The sequence below is a fragment of the Elephas maximus genome, chromosome 1 (assembly GCF_024166365.1).
Source record: "Elephas maximus indicus isolate mEleMax1 chromosome 1, mEleMax1 primary haplotype, whole genome shotgun sequence".
In the NCBI taxonomy this organism is placed as follows: Eukaryota; Metazoa; Chordata; class Mammalia; order Proboscidea; family Elephantidae; genus Elephas; species Elephas maximus.
In genome coordinates, this window is record NC_064819.1 from 215,427,041 (window position 1) to 215,450,373 (window position 23,333).

General features: G+C 37.9%; 1 protein-coding gene across 11 annotated transcripts in view; it reads left to right on the top strand.

Annotated features, from left to right (window-relative positions):
- The window catches only part of UTRN (utrophin), a 610,574-nt gene that overhangs the window by 558,119 nt on the left and 29,122 nt on the right, over positions 1–23,333 (top strand). For 8 of the 11 annotated variants that reach the window (XM_049902936.1, XM_049902887.1, XM_049902897.1 and 5 more), the window contains 4 exons: positions 11,852–11,988; positions 18,086–18,124; positions 18,348–18,413; positions 19,569–19,634. In XM_049902936.1, the coding sequence (XP_049758893.1) occupies positions 11,852–11,988; positions 18,086–18,124; positions 18,348–18,413; positions 19,569–19,634 (308 nt within the window). Of the gene's footprint in view, positions 1–11,851; positions 11,993–18,085; positions 18,125–18,347; positions 18,414–19,568; positions 19,635–23,333 lie in introns of those variants that run through there. The other 3 variants (XM_049902945.1, XM_049902927.1, XM_049902955.1) reach the window with 2 other exon arrangements.

Consider the following 23,333-nt stretch of genomic DNA (forward strand, 5'->3'; position numbering starts at 1 on the left):
TCTTAGGTGCTTATTAAAATCAGGAGAGTTTTGGGAGGGTAACAGTGGCAATAGCAGCAGAGTTTTTCATCTTCTTTTGCCTTTGCCTTTCTCCTCCCAGTGGTAAAGTAGTTACATAAAAACAGAGCAACTAACAGCAAACACATGGACAACATTTACAACAAAACTAAGTGATTAAAAAAAAAAAGTGATAATCCAAAATAAATCTAGGTGGTGACAAGCCATTATCTGCCACAAAGTCTGTAAAGTATCCTTGTCTTTGCTATAGGAAAGAGAAGGAAGCAAAGATGCCAGACTGGGAAGCCCCCAAATGCACAACAGGTATTCAGTGGAGTCCCTGATTGGTGCAGATAGTTAACACACTTAGCTGCTAATGTAAAGGTTGGAGGTTCAGATTTACCCAGAGGTGCCTTGGAAGAGAAGCCTAGCAGTCTACTTCTAAAAAATCAGCCATTGAAAACCCTACGGAGCACAGGTCTACTCTGACACACGTGGGATCTCCATGAGTCTGAGTTGACTCGACAGCAACTGGTTTGGCTGTTTTTTATTTAGCGGAAGGCACAATGGGCTGGTTTGAGACAGGGCTAAACCTGAGAGCATTTATCACACCCACAGCCTATAGTAAGAAGGCCTGAAGGGCTAGAGTACGCTGGGCCTCTGTGAAATCTCAGACCTGATGCACTAGGGCTTCTTTCCCGAATACGGCCAGGACTCTGGATAAACTGCACAGAATGGAATCGACGTTGAGCAGATCAGGACAATGGAGATGAAAGAAACGGTCTGCTCTAAAGTAGAGGAGGGAACAGGACCAAAAAGTCCCAGAAGTCAAGCACCATATTTTTGAACACCATTCAAAAGCAGAGAAAGAGTGAGCTCTGTGTAATAGAAAAGCTTTCCTGAACCCCACATTATTCAAAAATTTAAGTAAAATTATTTTCATATAGAACTGAAGAACAAAAAGTATCAAGAACAAATCTCATATAAGGAACAAAGTGCCTCCGTGGAAGAAAGACCTGATGATCTGCTTTTTTAAAGATTACAGCCGAGAAAACTCTGTGGGGCAGTTGTACTCTGTCAAATGTAGTCACTGTACGTCGAAAATTGACTTGATAACACTCAACAAGAACAAATAAAGCATGCGAGAGATACGTACCTTGAGAAATACATTGAATGCATAAAAACTAGCCTACTATTTAAAAATGAACTGCAAGACATTAAGAAAATGGTACAAGACATGAAAGAGAAGCATAAATCAGAACGGGAAAATCTCAGAAATGAGGTGACAACTCAGGAAACAAGAATTAAAAAAAAAAAAATTGGTTTCAGAAATTAAGACTAGCCATAAGGAATACAAGAGTGAATAAATACAGCAGATAAATACCTTGGAGAAATAGAAGGTGCAAAAGAGGAATGCTTTAAAACTGAAAAACAAATGAAGAAAGCAAGAAAAAGAATTCAAGATAAAGGGATAAATATTGAAGACCAGCAAAGAAAAAAAGATTGAATGTACACCATGCACACATATAGATACTCAGAGCCCCTGAAGAAGAAATCCAAAGCAAGAAAGCAGAAAGATACTAAAAACGAAAATTCAAGAAAACTTTCCTCCAAAATAAAAGTGTGAAACTACCTACCGAAGAATACATCACATACCTGAGACTAATGACTCAGAATCACCAATATCGACATATTCTGGTAAGATTACTGGACTTTAAAGAAAAAGGCCAAAATCATTTGATTTTTAACCAAGTAGGAAAACTTATAAGGGAAAGAAAATTAGATTATCACCAGACTTTTCCACAGCACTGCTTCATAAGTAAAGAAAATAGAGGAACATATTTAAGATACTAAAGGAAGAAACACGTGAACCAAGGATTTCATATCCAGAAAAACCAACCTTCAAGTATAAAAAGGACAGAGTTCCTAGGTGGCTCAGCTGGTTAAGCCCTCAACTACCAACGAAAAGGTTGGTGGTTTTAACCCACCCAGAGGCACCACAGAAGAAAAACCTGGTGATTCGCTTCCAAAAATCACAGCAACGAAAACCCTACGGAGCATAGTTCTCCTCTGAAACACGTGGAGTTGCCATGAGTTGAAATAAACTCCATGGCAACTGGTTTACTAGAGTATAAACAACACAGAAAAACTGTCACCATAATGCAAGAATTCAGGTGGTATTATTCCCATGAGTACTCCCTGAGTAATTTGTGAGAGTTGAAGCTATAGACAATCAAAATAACTGAAGAGACAGCATCTTAATGTTATCAACATTTGGAGACAACATCTTCCTAGTACAGAGCACTAAATATATAGTTTCCTATGGAGCTTGGACTGAATGCAAAAAGAGAGAGTAGTGGCTATACAACTACAAATGGGAGACGAATAACAAAGGCAAAACAATGTTTTCAGTAATTATATTCATGGTAGTATTAGTGTTCTGAGACTGTTGTCTGTAATGTGAGAAAAACAAAATGAGTAATTATAGGATAGTCTAGTTCTGTCATCCCCTGAGGCCAGGGCTCTTGGTGTAAAAGAGAAGAGAGAAAAATGTGATAGAGAAGAGGTTAAGTAACAGCCCAGTCTAGAACTAGAATTGGCAGTATTGGTGTAAGCTCAAAAGGAATGTTACCTTTAAATGCTTTTTTTCCCAGCCCTGTTGTGCACGGGAAAGGTCTAGATATAAGGAAAGGGAGGCTTGGAACATCTTATAATGCAGGATAGCAAAGAAGCTTTTAGAGACTACTACACCAATGTTAAAAGGAGCCAACTGGAAGAGACTGTTGACCAAAGATGGGATAATTTGAGCTTCAATAATGATAATAATTACAATAGATTGAAACCCATCAAATACGTTAAAATCTATGAGTTCATAATGATATTTAAAAACAACAAAAGTATTAGTCATCTTTGAAACCAATTTGTTATGTTGAAAATTAGTTAATAAAAGAATAAGGGGGAAAATCAAACATTTTTTCTTGCCTTTCTTGAATGTACCACTGGGTAGCTAAGTAGCAGATGAGGGGGGCATGTCTTTTTAAAAATATTGTAACTAATAAATGAAAAATGAGTGATAAAATTGGAAAAATCACCATTTTACAGCCCTCAGTGAATGGATATAGGCAGTTAGCAGCTGCTAAGATCACGATAAGAGAGATGATCAGAAATCATGTGGCTCCCGTAGTCCTGGCAGACACTACCACTGAGTCATTGAGTCTGATGCAGTCTCTGGATCCAGCTGCCAACTTTCAGGAAATCCAGGGGACAGAGGAACAGCTCAACTGTACCAAAAATACTCAGCAAAATCCAGACTCTGGAAAACTCTACAGATCGAATGAGTTTTTCAACTCCTAAGTTAGTACAGAAATGGCAGATACGGAGGAGGAACCTGTAGACTAAAAGCAACATAAAATATATCAAATTTGTTTAATGGGCAAAACTAACCTGGCATATCTAGAGGAAGACATTTGAGTACTGAAAGTCTTTTTAAAATCCAAGGAAGTTATTATGTATAAAAATGAAGATCATGGTTACTATGGGAGTGGGAGGATTGTGACTGGAATGGGAACATAGACGTGGCTTCTGGAATGGCTGGCAAAGTTTTATTCCCTGACCTGTGTGGTGTTTGCCTTACCATAATTCATTAAGTCATACATCTGTTTGGTGTGGTTCTATGTATCTGTTTTAAAAGTAAATCAGTCCAATCATAAAAAATTTTAAGAGTGGTTATCTCTAGGTGATTGGATAGCTGGCAACAGGTCACATGGTATCTTTGCCGTATTTTATTTAAAATGGAGGGAAAGTTCAGAACATAATAATAGACATCTTAGTCAATGGCTATAGATTATTTCTCTTAGAAAAATTAAAACTGTTCCATCTTTCCGAGAGAAGTGATCTGGTGCTGGTGTGGTAGAAAGACCCAGGTTTGCAAGAGCAATTCTGTCTTTGTAAAGCTGAGTCCCTAATACCCTTAGTGTCAGTTTCCTTTCATGTAAAAAAAAAAAAAAGTGGTAATAATTTCCTCAGAGAACATGATGGTTAAATGAGTTTGAAGGAAAGTGATTTGTAAACTCTATGCCAGTATATTACCCTCACTTAATCTTGTGGGATCTACAAAACCTTTGTTATCCTTCTTTCTTTTCTTAAACGGCAATCAGTGAAAACGGGTCTTTCAAGAAATGTATGTCTAATTAAAAATATTGGATAATTTTTACAGTAATGAGTGATCCCTTCACTTTTGTTTTATGTCATAATATTAATGGTTATTTGCTTTTTTAAAAAAAAAAAAAAAAGAGGAACAAAGGCTTATACCTAGTGCGAAATTAAGCTGAGTTTGATTATATTCATTATGCTAAGTGAGTAGTTCTCTTTTTTCGTTTTTACCAGTTCACTGCTCTGGCACTTTAAAATAGAGAAAAATTAGGTACTGTCATTAGATAGCAAATTAGACCAAGTGTGTATAAATGTCTTTTAACACGTTTAGTGAGAAGATGGGCTTAATTCATTTTCTTGGTGGCATAGTGGTTAAGTGCTACAGCTGCAAACCCAAGGGTCGACAGTTCAAATCCGCCAGGCGCTCCTTGGGTACTCTACGGGGCAGTTCTGCTCTGTCCTATAAGGTCACTATGAGTTGGAATCAACTTGATGGCATTGGGTTTTTGGTTTTATCCCAAATAAAGAATTAGATTCGGATAACCAAAATATGGGACCCTAATGGCTCAGTGATTAAGTGCTCCACTGCTAACGAGAAGGTCAGCAGTTCCAACCCACCAGCTGCTCCATGGGAGAAAGATGTGGCAGTCTGCCTCTGTAAAGATTACAGTCTTGGATACCCTGTGGGTGATTCTAAACTGTCCTGTAGGATCACTATCAGTCAGGATCAACTCAACAGCAATGAATTTCGTTTTGGTTTAACCAGAATAGAATTCTAGTTCCTGTGATATGAATTACTTTTCACTTTTCTTTTAATAGTGCATGAAATTTATGGCATTACCAAATGTACTGTCCTTAGATTACAGCTTTTAGTGATAGTTTTTTTTCCTTGATGTAAAAATTAATGAACTAAAAATATGCTATTTCTGTATGATAGTACACAAATTTTTTTTTTCAAATATTAAGTTTGAGTGTTATCAACAACTCAAATTTTGTTTTAGCCCTCTCTATAATTCTTCAGGTGGCAGGTAGATGTTTTGAGGACGAAGAGAAAAGGATTGTTTTTGGGTTTTATTCTTAAACGTGTCTAGAATGTATTTAGTTAAGAGGTACATGATGTGGAATTGAACTTGTAGTTTTGAATAATGTATCATTTTTTTTTTTTTTTCCCAAACAAGAGTTCGTTTGGAACCAAAGTATAGATAAATTAGAAGAGGAGCTGCCCTGGCTGAAGCTGTCTGGGTAAAGGGCCTGGCACCTTACCTACCCCATCTTCTTCCTACCAGGCCCACTCAGGGCTGCCACTGCATCTCCACAGACCTCAATATAATTTGAAAACCACTATCCTAAAAGATCAAACCCTTTTATATTCCTAAGTGTGGAGATAGTCCAAGTAAAAATGTTGTTGTCATTAGGTGCTGTCAAGTCAGTTCCGACTCATAGCAACCCTGTGCACAACAGAACGAAACACTGCCCTGTCCTGCACCATCCTTGAGCCCATTATTGCAACCATTGTGTCAATCCACCTCATTCAGTGTCTTCCTCTTTTCCACTGACCCTGTACTTTGCCAAGCATGATGTCCTTCTCCAGGGACTAGTTCCTCCTGACAACATGTTCAAAGTGTGTAAGATGTAGTCTCACCATCCTTGCTTCTAGGGAGCATTCTGGTTGTACTTCTTCCAAGACAGGTTTTGTTTGTTGTTTTGGCAGTCCGTGGGATATTCCATATTCTTTTCCAACACCACAATTCAAAGGCGTCAATTTTTCTTTGGTCTTCCCTATTCATTGTCCAGCTTTCACATATATATAACGCGATTGAAAATACCATGGCTTGGGTCAGGTGAACCTTAGTCTTCAAGGTGACATCTTTGCTTTTCAGCACTTTAAAGAGTTCCTTTGCAGCAGATTTACCCAGTGCAATTTGTCTTTTGATTTCTTGACTGCCATGTCCATGGGTAGAAAAAGTGGTGGCCTAGTGGTTAAGTGCTATGGCTGCTAATCAAAGGATCGGCAGTTCGAATTCGCCAGGCATTCGTTGGAAACTCTATGGGGCAGTTCTACTTTGTCCTGTAGGGTCGCTATGAGTCGGAATCGACTCGATGGCACTGGGTTTGGTTTTTTTTGGTTTGGTTTCCATGGGTGTGGATTGTGGATCTAAGTAAAATGAAATCCTTGACATCTTCAATCTTCTCTCCATTTATCATGATGTTGCTCATTGGTTCAGTTGTAAGGATATTTGTTTTCTTTATGTTGAGGTGCAATACATCCTGAAAGCCGTGGTCTTTAATCTTCATTAGTAAGTGCTTCAAGTCCTCTCTACTCGTAACGAGTAAAAATAGAGACCATATTTCATTAAGTATCTCCCTATACGGTTAACAGTGTGCTAAAACCAAAATTAAGACAGACTGGGAAGGAAAGCTTGGCGATCTATGTCCAAAAATTAACCAGTGAGTAGAAAACCTTAGGGATCACAATAGGACATTGTCGCATACAGTGGTGGAATATGAGCCCTCTAGGTTGGAAGGCACGCAAAATATACAGTGGCTTAAGAGCGAACTCGAGAATACCAGCAGATGGCACAGGACCGGACAACATTTTGTTCTCTTGTACATGGGGCCTCAATGAGTTGGAGCCAACTTGACAGCATCTAACAAGGGCAGACCTAGAAATAAATTGGGTCATAAATACTTACGTGTACACGGAGGCCTTCTTTTTACGTATCTAGCATGAAAAGCTTCTTCCCTTTTCACTCATTACCAAGACATTCAGAGTTAACTTACCTATTTACATGATTACCTGCATTTGTGATACCCATTGCAAAAGGTCTTTATGTCCTTTGCAATGGATGATATATTTTTTGGCTTTATTCTCAGTCTCAGGTGTACCTTCTTTAAAAAATGTCTTTCTTTACTTCCAACTATATTCTGTTTGTTTGTTCTCTTCTTCCTGGAAAGAACCCCCAAACCCTCATCTCTCATAGCAACCCTTTTTCCTCCATAGAGTGCTTGGATTCTTTTTTTTTTTTTTTCCAGTAGTAGCTTGTTTACTACACCTCTGCTTTACCTTTGTTAGAGCCCATATCCATGTAACTGCAGGTCATCATACACTCTATTCTCAATTATTCAAGAAAAGATTTGGTATGAATCCAATGGCAAGATCTGGTGATAACACGGGGGCTATCCTTGATGGACTTTTATTTTCTTTTGATTAAGTGAAAATTGATGGATTTTAGAATTCATAAGTAGCTTGGTCTTATTCATGTCTCCTTTCTGCTCTGCAGACCTAGAGGATCAGAAGCTCCCTTAACTGCTAGAAGCAGACATATTTAGGTCCAATGGTAGCAGACAAAACTACATAAGGGTTGACGCAGAATTTAGTGGTTTTCAAAAATAATTGTATTATTTTAAGCTTGTGTTTGCAAAACAAGGTTACATGAGTCCTGAATATGCTTGTCAAAGAAGGAAAAAATGGAGGGGTTCAGGGAGCAGGCAGCAGGTAAGCAAATATATTTAGCACTCAGCTTAGGTTACTGTAGAAAAGATCTCTTTTTTTTGCAAAGAGATTGAGGTCTATCTAATTGTAGACTAGGCAGCCAACTAGAAGACAGAGGATGAAGATCTTAATTCATTGCTACACAGATAAGGTAAATACTTTAAATACATCTTCAGAAGGACCAGAGTTGGTGTCTGTATAACATATTGCAGATAGAAACTAGAATTGGTGCTAGAGGGTAGAAAACAGGAGTGTAGAGAAGAGATCATGGGGTGACATGAGGGGGTTGGGGTCATGTAGATTTCATCCAGTTTCACACTAAATGGTTATTTAACCCAATCATCTTGAAATTCTGAAGGAAACTAACATTTTATGTCACAATTAAAAATTTGATTTTGTTGTTGTGGTTACCTGCCATGGAGTTGGCTTCCAACTCATGGCAACCCCATGCACAACAATAACAGGTTAGACTATTGTGGTCTATAGAGCATTCATGGACAGGTTTTTGGAAGTAGATCACCAGGCCTTCCTTCATTTCTTACTAATCCATCTTAGCCTGGAAGCTTCACTTAAACCTGTTCAGCATCATAGCATCACACAAGCCTCTGCTGACAGAAGGTTAGTGGCTGTGCATGACGTGCATTGGCTGGGAATCGAACTCAGGTCTCTTGCATGAACGGCGGGAACCCTACCATTGAATCACAAATCCCTCATATTAAAAATGTAGTCCAGGTTAAATAATTATATGGCCGTATGATTGGGAAAGGACAAAGAAACAGACAGTATTCCTCACAAAATAGAGTCGAGTGTGGCCCTCCTCTTTCACTCTTACTTACTGCTTCCTCCCTTTCCTTACTGGCTAGTGTGGAACCACTATAGGCGATATGGCAAACCCTGATTTAGTCACATTAGTTAAAACAGTGTAATATCCAGAATACTTCATCATCACTAGATTTTTAATACCCATTGCCTTCGAAAATAGCACGTTGCAAATTATTGAGTGATAGGAATCAAACAATAACATTGCCAAAATTAATTTTATTTTTTTGGCCTAATTTTTAAAACATTGGGGAAATGAGCTAGTTTGGGTTTATTTCCAACAGAAAATAAAAAATCATGAGATAATTGCTGAATATATTTAATGGTGAGTCTTGATTGCAATGTGTGTGTGTGTTTGTTCTATTTATCAAACAAATTTATTTTCTCATATCTTAGGCTAGAAGTACGAATTCAGAGCTAGAGCTCTAGGGAAAGACTTTCTCGCTCTGTTGGCTCTGGGGGAAGGTTTTTGCCTCTTTTCGGCTTCTGTTCCTTGGCTCTTTGTTTTACTTTATGTGGTGTGGCATCTCTCTTCCCCCATCTCTGCTTTCTTCTCCACTTGTTTAATCTTGGCTCTTTTATATCTCAGAAGGAGATTGATTTAAGACACAGGATACACTGATACTACCTCATTATCATAACAAAGAAAACCCTTCCCCAAGTAGGATCATAATCATATGGGTTAGGATTTATAAAACATATTTTTAGGGGACAGTATTCAATCTGTAACACCCTCTCACTAATGTTGTTGTTAGGTGCCATCGAGTCAGTTCCCACTCGTAGCGACCCTGTGTACAACAGAACAAAACACTGCCGGGTCCTGTGCCATCCGCACAATTGTTGCTATGCTTGAGCCTATTTTTGCAGCCACTGTGTCAATCCATGTCGTTAAGTGTCTTCCTCTTTTTTGCTGACCCTCTGATTTGCAAAGCATGATGTCCTTCTCCAGGGACTGATCCCTCCTCATAACGTCCAAAGTCTCACCATCCCTACTTCTAAGGAGCACCCTGTTTGCAATTGTTCTAAGACAGATTTGTTTGTTCTTTTGGCGGTCCATAGTATATTCAATATTCTTCATGAACACTGCAATTCAAAGCCATCAGTTCTTCTCTGGCCTTCCTTATGCATTGTCCAGCTTTTGCATGCATATGGGGCAATTGAAAACACCATGGCTTGGGTCAGACGCACCTTAGTCTTCAAGGTGACATCTTTATTTTTTAATACTTTGCCTAATGCAACACGTCTTTTGAGTTCTTCACTGCCACTTCCGTGGGTGTTGATTGTGGATCCAAGTAAAATGAAATCCTTGATAACTTCAATCTTTTCTCCATTTATCATGATGGTGCTTATTGGTCCAGTTGTGAGGATTTTTGTTTTCTTCATGTTGAGATGTAGTCCATACTGAAGGCTGTGGTCTTAGATCTTCACCAGTAAGTGCTTCAAGTCCTCTTCACTTTCAGCAAGCAAGGTTGTGTCATCTACATAACGCAGGTTATTAATGAGTCTTCCTCCAATCCTGATGCCCCCGTTTTTCCTCATATAGCCCATCTTCTCAGATTATCTGCTCAGCATACATATTGAATAGGTATGGTGAAAGGATACAACCCTGACGCTCACCTTTCCTGACTTTAAACCATGCACTATCCCCTTGTTCTGTTCAAATGACTGACTCTTGATCCATGTACAGATTCCTCATAAGCACAATTAAGTGTTCCAGAATTTCCATTCTCTGAAACGTTATTCATAGTTTGTTATGATCCACACAGTCAAATGCCTTAGCATAATCAGTAAAACAGAGGTAAACATCTTTCTGGTATTCACTGCTTTCAGCCAGGATCCATCTGACATCAGCAATGGTATCCCTGGTTGCATGTCCTCTTCTAAATCAGGCTTGAATTTCTGGCAATTCCCTGTCGATATACTGCTGCAGCCCCTTTTGAATGATCTTCAGCAAAGTTTTGCTTGCATGTGATATTAATAATATTGTTTGATAATTTCCGCATTTGGTTAGATCACCGTTCTTGGGAATAGACATAAATATGGATCTCTTCCAGTCAGTTGGCCAGGTACCTGTCTTCCAAATTTCTTGGCATAGACAAGTGAGCACTTCCAGCACTGCATCTGTCTGTATAAACATCTCTATTGGTATTCTGTCAATCCCCAGAGCCTTGTTTTTCACTAGTGCTCTCACTAATAATGTGGAAGAATTCCATTTTTTCCACTTGCTGAGCAACACTTGATATGGTCAGATTTTTTAATATGTGCCAGTCTGGTGGGCGTGCAATTGTATTTTTTATTTTTTAACATTACATACATACAGAAAAATGCACTAAACAAAATGTACAGTGTTGACTAGATAACTCTGAGTATAAGAATCAGCACGAAGCTGGTCCCATGAGGTGGAGGTCACATATATCCCAACTTCTCCATTATTTCTGACTCCACCCATCCCCCTCATGGCATTGTCTTTAGAGACAACAATTTGTTATAACAGTCACATAGGAAGAAAAGCCTGGCAAGCTATACTTTTGAAAAATCAACCATTAAAAACCCTATGGAGCACAGTTCTACTCTGACACACATGGGGTCACCATTGGTTGCGGTTGACTCAGTGGCAGTTTAGTATGTCCAATTTTATAGTTTAATTTGGTCATTTATAGATAAATTTTCTTTGTATTCTTTTGTGCTTTAACTCTTTTATTCAACATGTTTGTAAGATTCATCCATATTATTGTGTGTTGCTTTATTTGTGCTTCTTTAATGCCATATAAAGTTTCAGTGTATGAATAGACCACAATTTATTTATCCATTTGCTACTTTTAAAAAATATTTTATTGTGCTTTAGGTGAAAGTTGACACAGCAACTCAGGTTTCTATTTATCAATATTATACAAATTGTTTCATGACATTGGTTACGATTTTCACCACGTGTTAAGCATTCTCATTATTTCCATTGTTTGTTCTGTATCCATTGGTCTAGCTTCCCTACCCCTCCTTGCCTTCTCTTATTTGCTTTTGGGTAAATGTTGACCATTTAATCTCGTATAGTTGACTGCTTAAGGGAGTCATTGTTTATTTTATATGCCAATCTATTATTTGGCTGAAAGGTGACCTCCAGGAGTGGCTTCACTGCCAAGTTCAAAGGGTATCTTAGGGTGATAGTCTCAGGGGGTTCCTCTAGCCTCTATTGGTCCAGCAATGTGTTTTTATGATATTGCACATTATCCCCTCAAAAAGTAAAATGACCAAAATATCTGGCATTTAATGATACCCATTTACATCTAAAAAAAAAAAAATTTTTTTTTTTATTTACATCTGCTCTGATTTTATTATGAATGGTTATCTCCTTCTGTTTTAATGAAACACGTATAATATTTATCAACATTGTAGACAACATCTGGGGAAGATGTACGAGACTTCACAAAAGTGCTAAAGAACAAGTTCAGGTCGAAGAAATACTTTGCCAAACACCCCCGGCTTGGCTATTTACCAGTCCAGACGGTTCTTGAAGGTGACAACTTAGAGACGTAAGTTTGATTTTAATACTAAATCTTCTGTGAGTACTTACATCTGATACTACCTTATTTTATGTTAGTGACCCAAGGCCAATTGTTTAATACCAAAAAAAATTGTGTTTTGGTGAAGGCTTTGATTTTAAAAGAGGTAAAATAAAGTTGGAATCAGTCTTCAAAAGAATGAATTTTTACTATTTGCTTTTGATAACGTCACAGCCAAAATTTCAGGTTTAACCTTGTACATTTTCCTAAACTTTAAGGTATGTATTTATCTTGGTCATCCCTGTTCCCGTTTAAAAATTATTTTAAAAAATTGTGGAATTATGTGCACCTCCATTTCTCTGTTTCTTTTTCATTTTCCCCCTTTTAGATGTGTGAAACTATTTCTTGTAGTACATTTTGTACCTTTTTAATATAAACTTATTCATAATGGTGAGCTATTTGTTGCATATGTATGTATTTATGCCAAAATCTCACATTGCATTTCTAATCTCTTTTTTCTTTTGAAGATTAAGGTAGCAATTTGAGATAGCTTTAAATACTACATGAAGTAGGTAATTTCTTAAAAGTATATAATTTGAGTTAGAATGAAAGAAAAAGAATTTTAAGAACAAGCCAGAAGAAATACAAGGAAATTACTTTAAATTACAAAACAATCGTATAAATCTAAAAACCAAACACATTGCCGTCTAGTCAATTCTGAGTCATAGCAACCCTATAGGACAGAGCCGAACTGCCAGAGTCAAAATAGATATGATTTTAAATCTTTGAATCACTTTTTAAAACGTCAGTATAAATATGCCTACCAAGGTAATTTTCTTGTGCTTGAATCTTAGGGAAGTTGAACTTATGTTGCTAATCACCACCAGAATGCCTGGTCATGTAGCAAAGAGAGATTCTAGTTAAAGATGAAAGATTTTCTCTCAAATGCTATAGAAGAGAAGTTCCAAAGTATGAAGTTTTCTACTTTAGACAGTAGAGAATATTGGAGCAAGAAATGTAGAAATTGTGTTGAGTGCCATTGTTGTGAAGTCAAGCTTTGTTTAACGTTTAAAGTCCATGGGTCACTTTATTTTGTTTATAACAGATAAATAATCAGAAAACAGTAACATTCCAGTGAATTATGACCGTCAGTGCCTCAAAGATGTCAGAATAGGATGATAGATTATTTGGTCAGATTTAACTCCCCATAAAGCCCTGGTGGCGTAGTGGTTAAGTGCTACGGCTGCTAACCAAAGGGTCGGCAGTTCAAATCCACCAGGCACTCCTTGGAAACTCTATGGGATGGTTCTACTCTGTCCTATAGGGTGGCTATGAGTCCGAATCCAATCGACTCAACTATGGCACTGGGGTCTGGGTTTTTTTTAAGCTCTCTTTTGTAGACCTGGGGCTTTGCTAAATTTATATGCAGATGCTTCTCTTTTATTTGTGGAGCTGCTAAGAAGTAGACCGACCACAGACAAAGCATAGTAGATACCTTTAGCCTCTATTGGTGAGGTTGTATATATGCATATTGAAAGAAATATGCAAATGAATATGTAAATAGATCCATATATAACACACATATAAATCATAAGTAAAAAATTCCAGCTTTTTCATAACTGTGCTTGATATCAAGCTGTAAAAGAATGAGACGTTTGCCTTCCTAGTCTTTTTTTCCAAAACATTCTTTAGAATGGATTTTTTGGAATCTATTTCAGTTTAAAGAGAGCAATTCAAATTCTTAAAATCCCTAAGGGAAGGTAGATTTTGGTCCTTTCTTTGCTCTGGGTCCACTTTTCTTCAAAAGGTTGTATAATGATACATTTGTATTTGTTTTAATATTTAATAAATAGTTTATTAATATTTAATAAACTATTAAATAAAATTAATATTTAATAAATAGTTTATTAATAAATAGTCTATTATCATGAAGTGCTGAACACTTCATGATAAAGGTAAAATTTTACTTTTCTTGGTAGCAGATATAATTAACTTTTGGAGTAGCTAACTGCCTGAAGCATAAAAGTATGACATGATGCTTTAATTCACGGAATAATTTAATAGTTTTGAAGTGAGTGACCTGCCTTTTACTCTTTGACGAACCATTGCCATTTTGTGACCTGAATATCTGCATCCTTCATATGAATCATGCAGATAGCTCTTTTATACTCATTTTGGACATTTTTAATAGTTTGCCTTTCAATGTCAAAATAATCGTTGGCATCAACCATTCTATTCTGCGTGAGTCTGTTGAAGTAAAGATTAACAGAAAAGAATTTCACATGATTTGTGCTGTGATTTTGTAACTCTGAAAACGTCTCACCTCATCTAACATGAATTTACCAGCATTTTCAGTGAAAGGAAAACAAGAAAAAGAAAGGAAGGCGTTTGAGATTAAACCAGATGCCACAAAGATCCTTGTTTTAAAAGATTCGTGAGCTATTGGATACAGTGGGCAGGTTTTCTTCTTTTTTTAATCCTAGAATGAGCTGTGTGGGCTTGGTATAGTTCATTTTGCTTACTGAGCTCTTTGTAGTGCAGGGCCACTTAATCTCCTGGTATAACCATTTATGTGAGTACCAGTAAAGAGTTTGATTTCATTTATTCGTCTCTTTGTGGAAGAACACTGGAGAAAAATCAGTCAAGTGGTAAATGTATTGAAGTTATTTATGCAGCTAATTGGAAATTTCTTTTGCTTCTTTCTCTTCTATCCTTGCAAAATGTGATATCTTCTCCTCTGTCCAGTAATTACACGTGCATGCATGGACAGGGGATGGGGGTTAAAGGAGAAAAGTAAGTTATTACTAAAAGGAGGTAAACTTGTGCTAAGGTTTATTCAATCAATTTTGTAGCTGTTTATGCATGATTTTTCAAAAAAAAAATCAAAATAATTGAGTCGGGCTTGATTAAAGAGTGTACCATTGACAATAAACCTGAGAAACAGGCCAAAGGAGTAGCAAAAGTAATTTGAGGATTGTGATAGATTGTTATTGGCTATTAAGACAGATTGGTTTCCCTAAAGATCTAAAGAAGTAAAATAAACAACTCTTTCCTGATATTGGTTAAGGTGGAATAGATGAGTTGCGTGATTTTTTTTAAGTTCTTACTGTAGCAAGAACCAGTTCATAGTAGGTGTGAAGGTGGAGAGGAGAGTGCTGGACTGGCAGATGGTGACAGCTTAGTTACACCTGAAAGATTAATAGGGCCAAGTGTTGAGTGTTTGGTGGAGGAGGAGGAGAGCAAGAGATTCCAAGTAAGGGAAGCATTTCAAAAGCCTGGAGGTAGACAGCTGGGGGAGTAGGGATGGAAAGCTGAGAATAGCTGCAAGACCTGGTGTTGGAGAGAAGAGCCTGAGAAGCCAGGAAAAGGCATTTGGAATTTGTCCTGAGAACAGTAGGGAGCCATAGAATGTTTATAAATAGGAGACTGCTGGGATTGACTTACTGTGCTCTGGGGTAAATGGATTCAAGAAGGCAACAGACCAGAAACCTGAGGATCAGTCTGCTGAGAACTTAAGGCATTAAGAGGGTCATAAAGTCCTTCAAAAAAAAGACTGGGTTATACTCCATATAGTATTAAAGATATTTAATAGAGTCTGACTCATTGCTTATTAGTGGATCCGGTGTGATTAACCAAAACATTCTGTTCTACCTCCACTGGGGATGGCAAGGATGGGCTGCATTATTAAGCCTGGACTAACAACAGATTGGTCTTATTTTCCTCCCTTTAATCTTAGATTCTAACTATACAGTGAGGATATTGCCTTGTTTTTTTTTCCTTCCAGAATTAAATAAGAAAGCATATCACTTAACATATTTTTTTCCCAACAAATCAAAATAACTCTGATGTCAATAAAGTCTAAAGTTTGATTTATCTTTATTTCTTTTCTTAGAAATTTTCTAAATACATTAAAAAAACAAAAAAACTTCTTTTGAGAAACTCTTCAGTTCAGCTTTCTGCTCCTGCCATTCTTATCTTTGTTCAATGAATCACTTCTGTGCTCATGGAATTAACTTCACAAGAACCAGTCAAGCAGTTTCACAAAGCGTTTCCAAGTCCTATTAAGATCAAATATACACATTTTTTCCTTCTGTTTAAAGCTCACAGAAAATGTTGTAGTACCCTCAAATTTTAGAAACAATTTCTATTTTTAGAAAGTATATAACAAATCATTCCCCTGACATTTAACATGCGTATTCCAGAGTTAATGGAAAGTAGAGATATAGAAAGAAAGACTATTGAACAATGCTATGTTATTTCATTGTCATGTGGTATCTGCTTTATACATGGAGAAGCAGTTGCTATTGAGGCTATTCCGACTCGTGGTGACGCACGTATGTTAGAGGAGAACTGTGCTCCATAGAGTTTTCAATGGCTGATTTTTTGGGAAGTAGATCAGGCTTTTCTTCCAGTGTGCCTCTCGGTGGGCTTGAACCTCTAACCTTTTGGTTAGCTGCCAAGTGTTTTAACCATTTTTTTCACCCCGGGACTCCTTATACATGGATAATTAAGTCAACTTAATAGATATTCTGACATTCACACAAAAAAACGAAAAACCAAACCCAGTGCTGTCAAGTCGATTCCGACTCATAGCGACCCTATAGGACAGAGTAGAACTGCCCCATAGAGTTTCCAGGGCACACCTGGTGGATTCGAACTGCCAACCCTTTGGTTAACAGCTGTAGCACTTAACCACTACACCACCAGGCTTTCCCTGACATTCATAGAGTGGATAAATGCCTGTTTTTGAAGCAGGATCCAAGAGTCTCTAGTTTTTCATCCCAAGATGATCTTCATCTCTTTGTAGTTTTTGCCAAGCAGAGGTCAGTTTGTGCTTTACCAAAAGGAAAGCCAAACCTGTTGCTGTCGAGTCGATTCCAACTCATAGCGACCCTGTAGGACAGAGTAGAACTGCCCTATAGCATTTTCTTGGAGCGTCTGGTGGATTCAAGCGGCCGACCTTTTGGTTAACAGCCATAACTCTTAACCACTGCACCACCAGGGTTTCCTTGGGCTTCACAGTAGGCAATAATGAGATCATTAACTTTTTCTTAAGCGTATATACGTATAGTAGAAAGAGGAGAATCAAGTGGGTCTAGAATAATTTCAACTTTCCTCTTTGTTTCAGTCACCATGAACTTTTGCAGGAGGCTCTATTTGTTTATTTAAAGAGAGAACTGATTTTCCTTGTACTTTGCAATTTCTGCATGCACCAGTACCTCGCTCAAAAAAAAAAAAGTTTAGTTTTGAACTAACCTTTTAAATAGGATCAGTCATTTTCAAGCTTTATTTCATGGAGTCCTTGGAATTCCTGGGCAGTGCATGAGGTTGGGGGGGTGCTCTAGGACTAAAACAATACTAAATGATCAGGTTCCAGGCCCAGATGATTCTAGCAGAACAAGTTTTCTGTTTATCAGTTTCATGCATTGGACTTCTGTGTATACCTTTCTGCATAAAGAAACTATATCGTGATCTAGAGAAGTTGGTTTCTGTTTGTCGATGAGGTGAAATTTTTGGTGGAGCGTAGGGGAGGTTGTCTAGGTTGCATCATTTTTTAAACCTATTGGTAGACACACTACTCACAATCTTGTGAGACGGAGATACTTTGTGTACATATGGGATTCTGTAGAGCACGGTTTCAATTTTTGCATCTAAAATTGAGCATAGAATCAGAAAATCTTAATCTTATTGCAGCTGTGCCATCAGTATCTAATGTGATGTGTGGTATTGAACTTTGTCTCTTTGACCCGATTTCTTCTATAGGAAAACAAAAATTATGATTGCGTCTCCCCTCGGTATATTATGGAATGTTAAAAATTATTCTACAATTCCAAGCTATTTTAGAGCACTCTGTTTCTTCTTTTTGGTAAGACTGTTTAAAGATATCTCTGCATCTTGTAACAAATATCTTGTAATATCTGTGAAAAGGCCCCTGAAGACCCTTGACTACACAGCATCTTTTCTAGAATAAACCATGACTCGTTACTTTTGATTTCCCCATGGTGGACTTCACAGCGTTGTGCCAGGAGCCAGTGGAGAATCCCTCCCCTGACCCCTACTGCTTTTGGCTTCAATGGCTCTAAAGTGTTTGTTCTGTGACTTTTGTTTCCCTCTCCCTTCTCTGCAGTCCTATCACTCTCATCAGTATGTGGCCGGAGCACTACGAGTGAGTATACACAGCCCCGTGTGCAGAACACGAATGTTCAGATCCATGTCATGAGCATGGGGTGATTACTAAACTCTCGTTCTAAAATAACAGCTCTGCACCCTGGGTGACAATCCTAGTGATTTGTTTGCATGGCACATTCAGTATTTAATAAGCTAACATTCCTAACAGTAACATCTGTCAACATTTGGGCATAAAACTCTTGCTTTGTTTTTCCTTCTAGCCCCTCTCAGTCTCCTCAGCTGTTTCATGATGATACCCATTCAAGAATAGAGCAGTACGCCACCCGGTAAGGAACTCCGAGAGCAGCCCTCCGCTGCACTGCTAGCCAAGGAGCATCTCTTTCTGTATTAATCTTATATCTTCAGAATACCTCGACAGAAGAAATGTTGTTTTGTAGGAGTCGTGACTCCCTTATATTTGGAATCTGGGCTCTCATCTTCTCTTGGGATGATTTGCACTTTAACAAACACCTGCTATAGATTCTATGAAGAGTAAATCTCAATGGGATGTGATTATCGAGTTCATGAGAAGCCAAACACTCTGCAAGCAGGATTTAGATAATGTAACCCAGTTTCAGTGAGTGAAAGTAAGGATTGAAAGTATTCTCAGTAGATGGTGTGCATACGAATTACAACATGTAATTAAATCTATGCTATTACTTTATTATACAGGTTTATTTTAGAGTCCCCAAACAATATAAAATATAAGCTGGTCTTGATGATGGGCACAAACTCTCAGTTAAAGAATTATGTAGTAGGCATCTGGAGTATAAAGTAGTAAACTAGATATTATGTATATGGTAGCTGGCCATGCCTAAAAAGGTTAGTGCAAGCGTCAGCACAATAGTAACATTTGAAGTGGGTCAGTACCCAGTAGAGTTTCTGAGGAAAGGCGGGCATGGGCTGTTGGAAAAGCATCTTCAAGTGTGTTGTGCTGGGAGAGAATATGGCTTGTTGAAGGAACTGCAGGTAGGCAAAGGGCAAAGAAGTAGAGAAGGAGGGAAAGGAGGGAGGCTGGAAGCAGACAATGAAGAATCTACCTGCAAACAAGTTGCATTCTGTCGTTAGTAGAGGGAAGTCATGGAAGGTCTTTAAGCCTGATAGGAACGTAATCAGACTTGCATGAGAAATTAACTCTTGCTTCAGTGGAGAACACAGACGAGGGGTCAACAGGGTAGAGGGCAGCTTAGGCATGGGAGATCAATTAGGAGGCTGGGTCAAGAGTTGTGACAGCATGGGTCTAAGACAAAGGCCTGCAAAAGACAGCAGTGATAGAAATGTAATTCAAAGTAGATGTTTCAATTTTAAAAAACTTGTCAGGGATTTGGTCCTTTCTGTGGCTTGTCAGAATTTTGATGGTTTTAGAACAACTAAGGATGTTCTCTGATTGAGCATGCCCGTATGGGGCCACGTTATCTAACCTCTTTATTTTCACTTTGCAGGCTGGCCCAGATGGAAAGGACAAATGGGTCTTTCCTCACTGATAGTAGCTCTACCACAGGAAGTGTGTAAGTAAATCATGAAATTAGTGCTGCCTGGGAAGGCTAGTGCTGACATTTATGGCTGTCGGAAATAATCATCATTGATTATGGCTCTGAATTTTGATCCCAATCAAAATTGATAAGTGTGGTTCCACAAACGTCCACATAGATTATATGCTTTCAAGCCATGATAGAGTAAATTGGATATGTTTATTTACTTAGTTTCATATGAGTTAATGAAAAAAATCCTACATTTGCCAACTAATGTGCCTTAGTAAAATCAGGTGGTTTTATTTATAATAGCAAGTATATATACTCATTGGTTTTGTCTGATATTTCTTGTTAATGTAATAAATATAATTTTACAGAACGCATGCCTTTTCTGTAAAATTCTGTCTTCTGCGTACTAACTTTTTCTCCATAATCCCTGCATTTAACAATGTATGACCCACATATGCTTGAGCATACGGTTCCACCCCTTATTGAAAAGTGTTAACTCCCCTACTGATGTTTTATTTTATTAACAACTCAGAAAAGGCTCATTGACTTTAGAATACTTTTTAAAAAGCTTTCTAGTCAAATATTTTATCTTTGATTATCCCACTGTTGTATGTCAATTTGATTTTGGAACTTTTCCTTTTTTGTCTGTCATGGAATTAGTAGTTTTAATCCTGAATGATTTCTAAAAAACTTTAATAGTATCAAGTTTACTTGATTCACACAGGTTCATTGTGGTTCGGATTCAATGGGATGCCCTAGGCATCCAGGAAAGTTCTAGAAAATAGTACTTGGGTGTTCTTTACTAAGTAAGACCATGGAGAGAGCCAAGTTGAAATACCTTAAGCTCTCTAACGTAGATTGTCTCTTTCAATATATTTTAAAAATTGTTTTATTTATAATTAAACTTATAAAAGTTCTCAGAAAAATTTTAAATTTCAAAGATTAACATGTTAATACTTTAAAATAATACATAGCGATGTGAGCATTATTATTTATGTACTATGAGAGTGGATCGGTTCTCAAACCAAAGTAGTATTGATAATACTTTTTCATATTTAACCTTTTTAACTATGTATTTCATGTAAAGTTAAATATCTTGAATATCTCCTAAATTCATATAATTTCCACCTAGGCTGGAAATTATGAAATAGCCAAATAATAAAACAAAATGAAGAAATATTAAGACCAAAACCCTACACCTCTTTAAAATGTATTTGTCATACCCTGTGAAAAAAGTAAAAGTAACCCTAAAATTCAGCATGTCCTATCTTCAAATGAGAGTAAACACTATTGTCTTAGTTATCTAGTGCTGCTGCAACAGAAATACCACAATAAAGTAGTCTAAAAGTCCAAATTCAGAGTGTCAGCCAGGGGAAGCCTTTCTTCCTCTGTCGGCCTTCTCATCAATCTTCCCATGGACTAGGAGCTTCTCCACACAGCGACCCCAGGTCCAAAGGACACGCTGTGCTCCCAGCACTGCTTTCTTAGTGGTATGAGGTCCCCAACTTTCTGCTTGCTTCCCTTTCCTTTTATCTCTTGTGAGATAAAAGGTGGTGCAGGCCACACCCCAGGGAAACTCCCTTTACATTGGCTGGGGGCTGTGACCTTAGTAAAAAACCCACTGCCAAGGGTGTTACAATCCCACCCTAATCCTCTTTAATATGAAATTACATTCACAAAACGGAGGACAATCACACAATACAGGGAATCGCGGACCAGCCAAATTGATACATATATTTTTGGGGGGACACAATTCAATCCATGACAACTATTTACATTTAAATTTAGCACTAATGCCTGAGAAAAGAAAAAATAATCAGATAATTAATAAATACATTTTAATACAGTGGAACCTGCAAGAGCCAGAACTTGATGGGACTGCCTTGTTTTTCCTGGTCTCTCAAGTTTTCTGCCTTTCACAGGGTGCAGTCTAACCACTTTTCTTTCACTCTGTGTTCGTGAAAAATACTTGAATTTTCCTTTTCTTCACGTTTAGTGAAGTTATTGTCTTGGCCATGATGAGAGAAATTAAACCACCGAAATCGGAAATTACTATAAAACAGGGTGTTTTTTTTCCTTTGGAGAGCCTGTGGTTAAACTTTTAGCAGGTCACCACTGCCATGCACCCAGTTCTGTGGTAGGTCTAGAAGTGTAGATGTTGTCCTCATGAATCTTACAGGCTACAGCAGACATGGAAAAGTCCCCTACAAGGGAAGAAAGAGGATCAGAGCATCTATGGTAGATAGAATAATGACCTCCCAAACACGTTCACATCCTAATCCCTGAAAACTGTGAATATGCTAACCTTGATGACTGAAGGGACTTTTCAGACGTGATCAAGGATCTTGAGATAGAGAGATTATCTTGGATTATCTGGGTGGGCCCATTGTAATCACAAAGATTCTTATGAGAGGGAGGCAGGAGGATCAGAGTCAGAGCAGGAAATGTGATGATGGAAGCAGAGATCAGAGAGATTTGCAGATGCTATGCTGCTGACTTTGAAGATAGAGGAATGCAGGTGGCCTCTAGGAGCTAAAAAATGCAAGGAAGTAGATTCTTCCCTAGAGCTTCCAGAAAGTATGCAGCCCTGCTGACACCTTGCTTTTGACTTCTAGAACTATAAGATAATAGATTTGTGTTGTTTTAAGGCACTCGTTTTGTGGCAATTTGTTACAGCAGCAATAGAAAACTAATACAGCATCCAGCCAGCAGATCCAGAGCAATTTAGATGGAACTAAAATGGAGCTGGGTCATACAATAGGAGACATGGAGTGCCAAGGGGTACAACTGTAGAGGTAAACGGGTCAGACCACAAACTCCTGTCAAGAAGGTGAAATATTACCTTAATTGCAGTAGGGTCCCTTGATAGATTTTGAAGAGGAAGAACAAAGGTCATTGTTGTTCTTGGAAAGGCCACTTGAGCTTTATTGAAATGTGGAGGCTGCTTAGAGTATTTCAAGACTGGAGTCCAGAGGCCAGTGAGGATGCAGTTGCCATAATCCTGGTGAGAGGAGAAGTTTGTAGCATCTCTTTGGGAAGGAGCACTGGGGACAGAGTGAAGTGGACAGATTTAAGACCTAACTTACAGGTAAAAACCAACAGCACTTAGTGATTAGATATGGACAGAATAAGGGAAAAGGGAGGAGTTAGGAATGATTAAAAGGAACCCTGGTGGCAAGATTGAAGTGCTGGGCTGCTAACTGAAAGGTCGATGCTTTGCACCCACCAGCAGCTCCTCAGGAGAAAGACCTGGTGATCTGTTCTGGTAAAGATTACAGCCTAGGAAACCCTGTGGGGCACTTCTGCTCTGTCACTTCAGGTCACTTTGAGTTGAAATTGACTCAGTGGCTCCTAACAACAACAAAAATAACAACAAAAAATATTAAAAACATTAATGTCAGGGACAAATATATGGCTAATATTATATCATTTCCTAAAATCAGAAATAATAAGAGCAGTTCGCTGTGAGGGTACAGAGTAAGGAGGAATTGTAGTAACATTTTCTTTAATTTCATCAATTTATATCTATTTCTTTTGATCATATTGCAAATTTAGATACAGAACCCAATTAGAATTTATACATGAAAACTGAACTTGCTAAATTATATAAATAGTATGAGAATGTATAAGCCATTAAAGAGGAATTTTTTTCCAGTGGCTGGTACGTTAATATTTTCTTAATGAATATGTTAATAAGCCTTGTTTTGTTAAAGCCGGCCTGGAGGC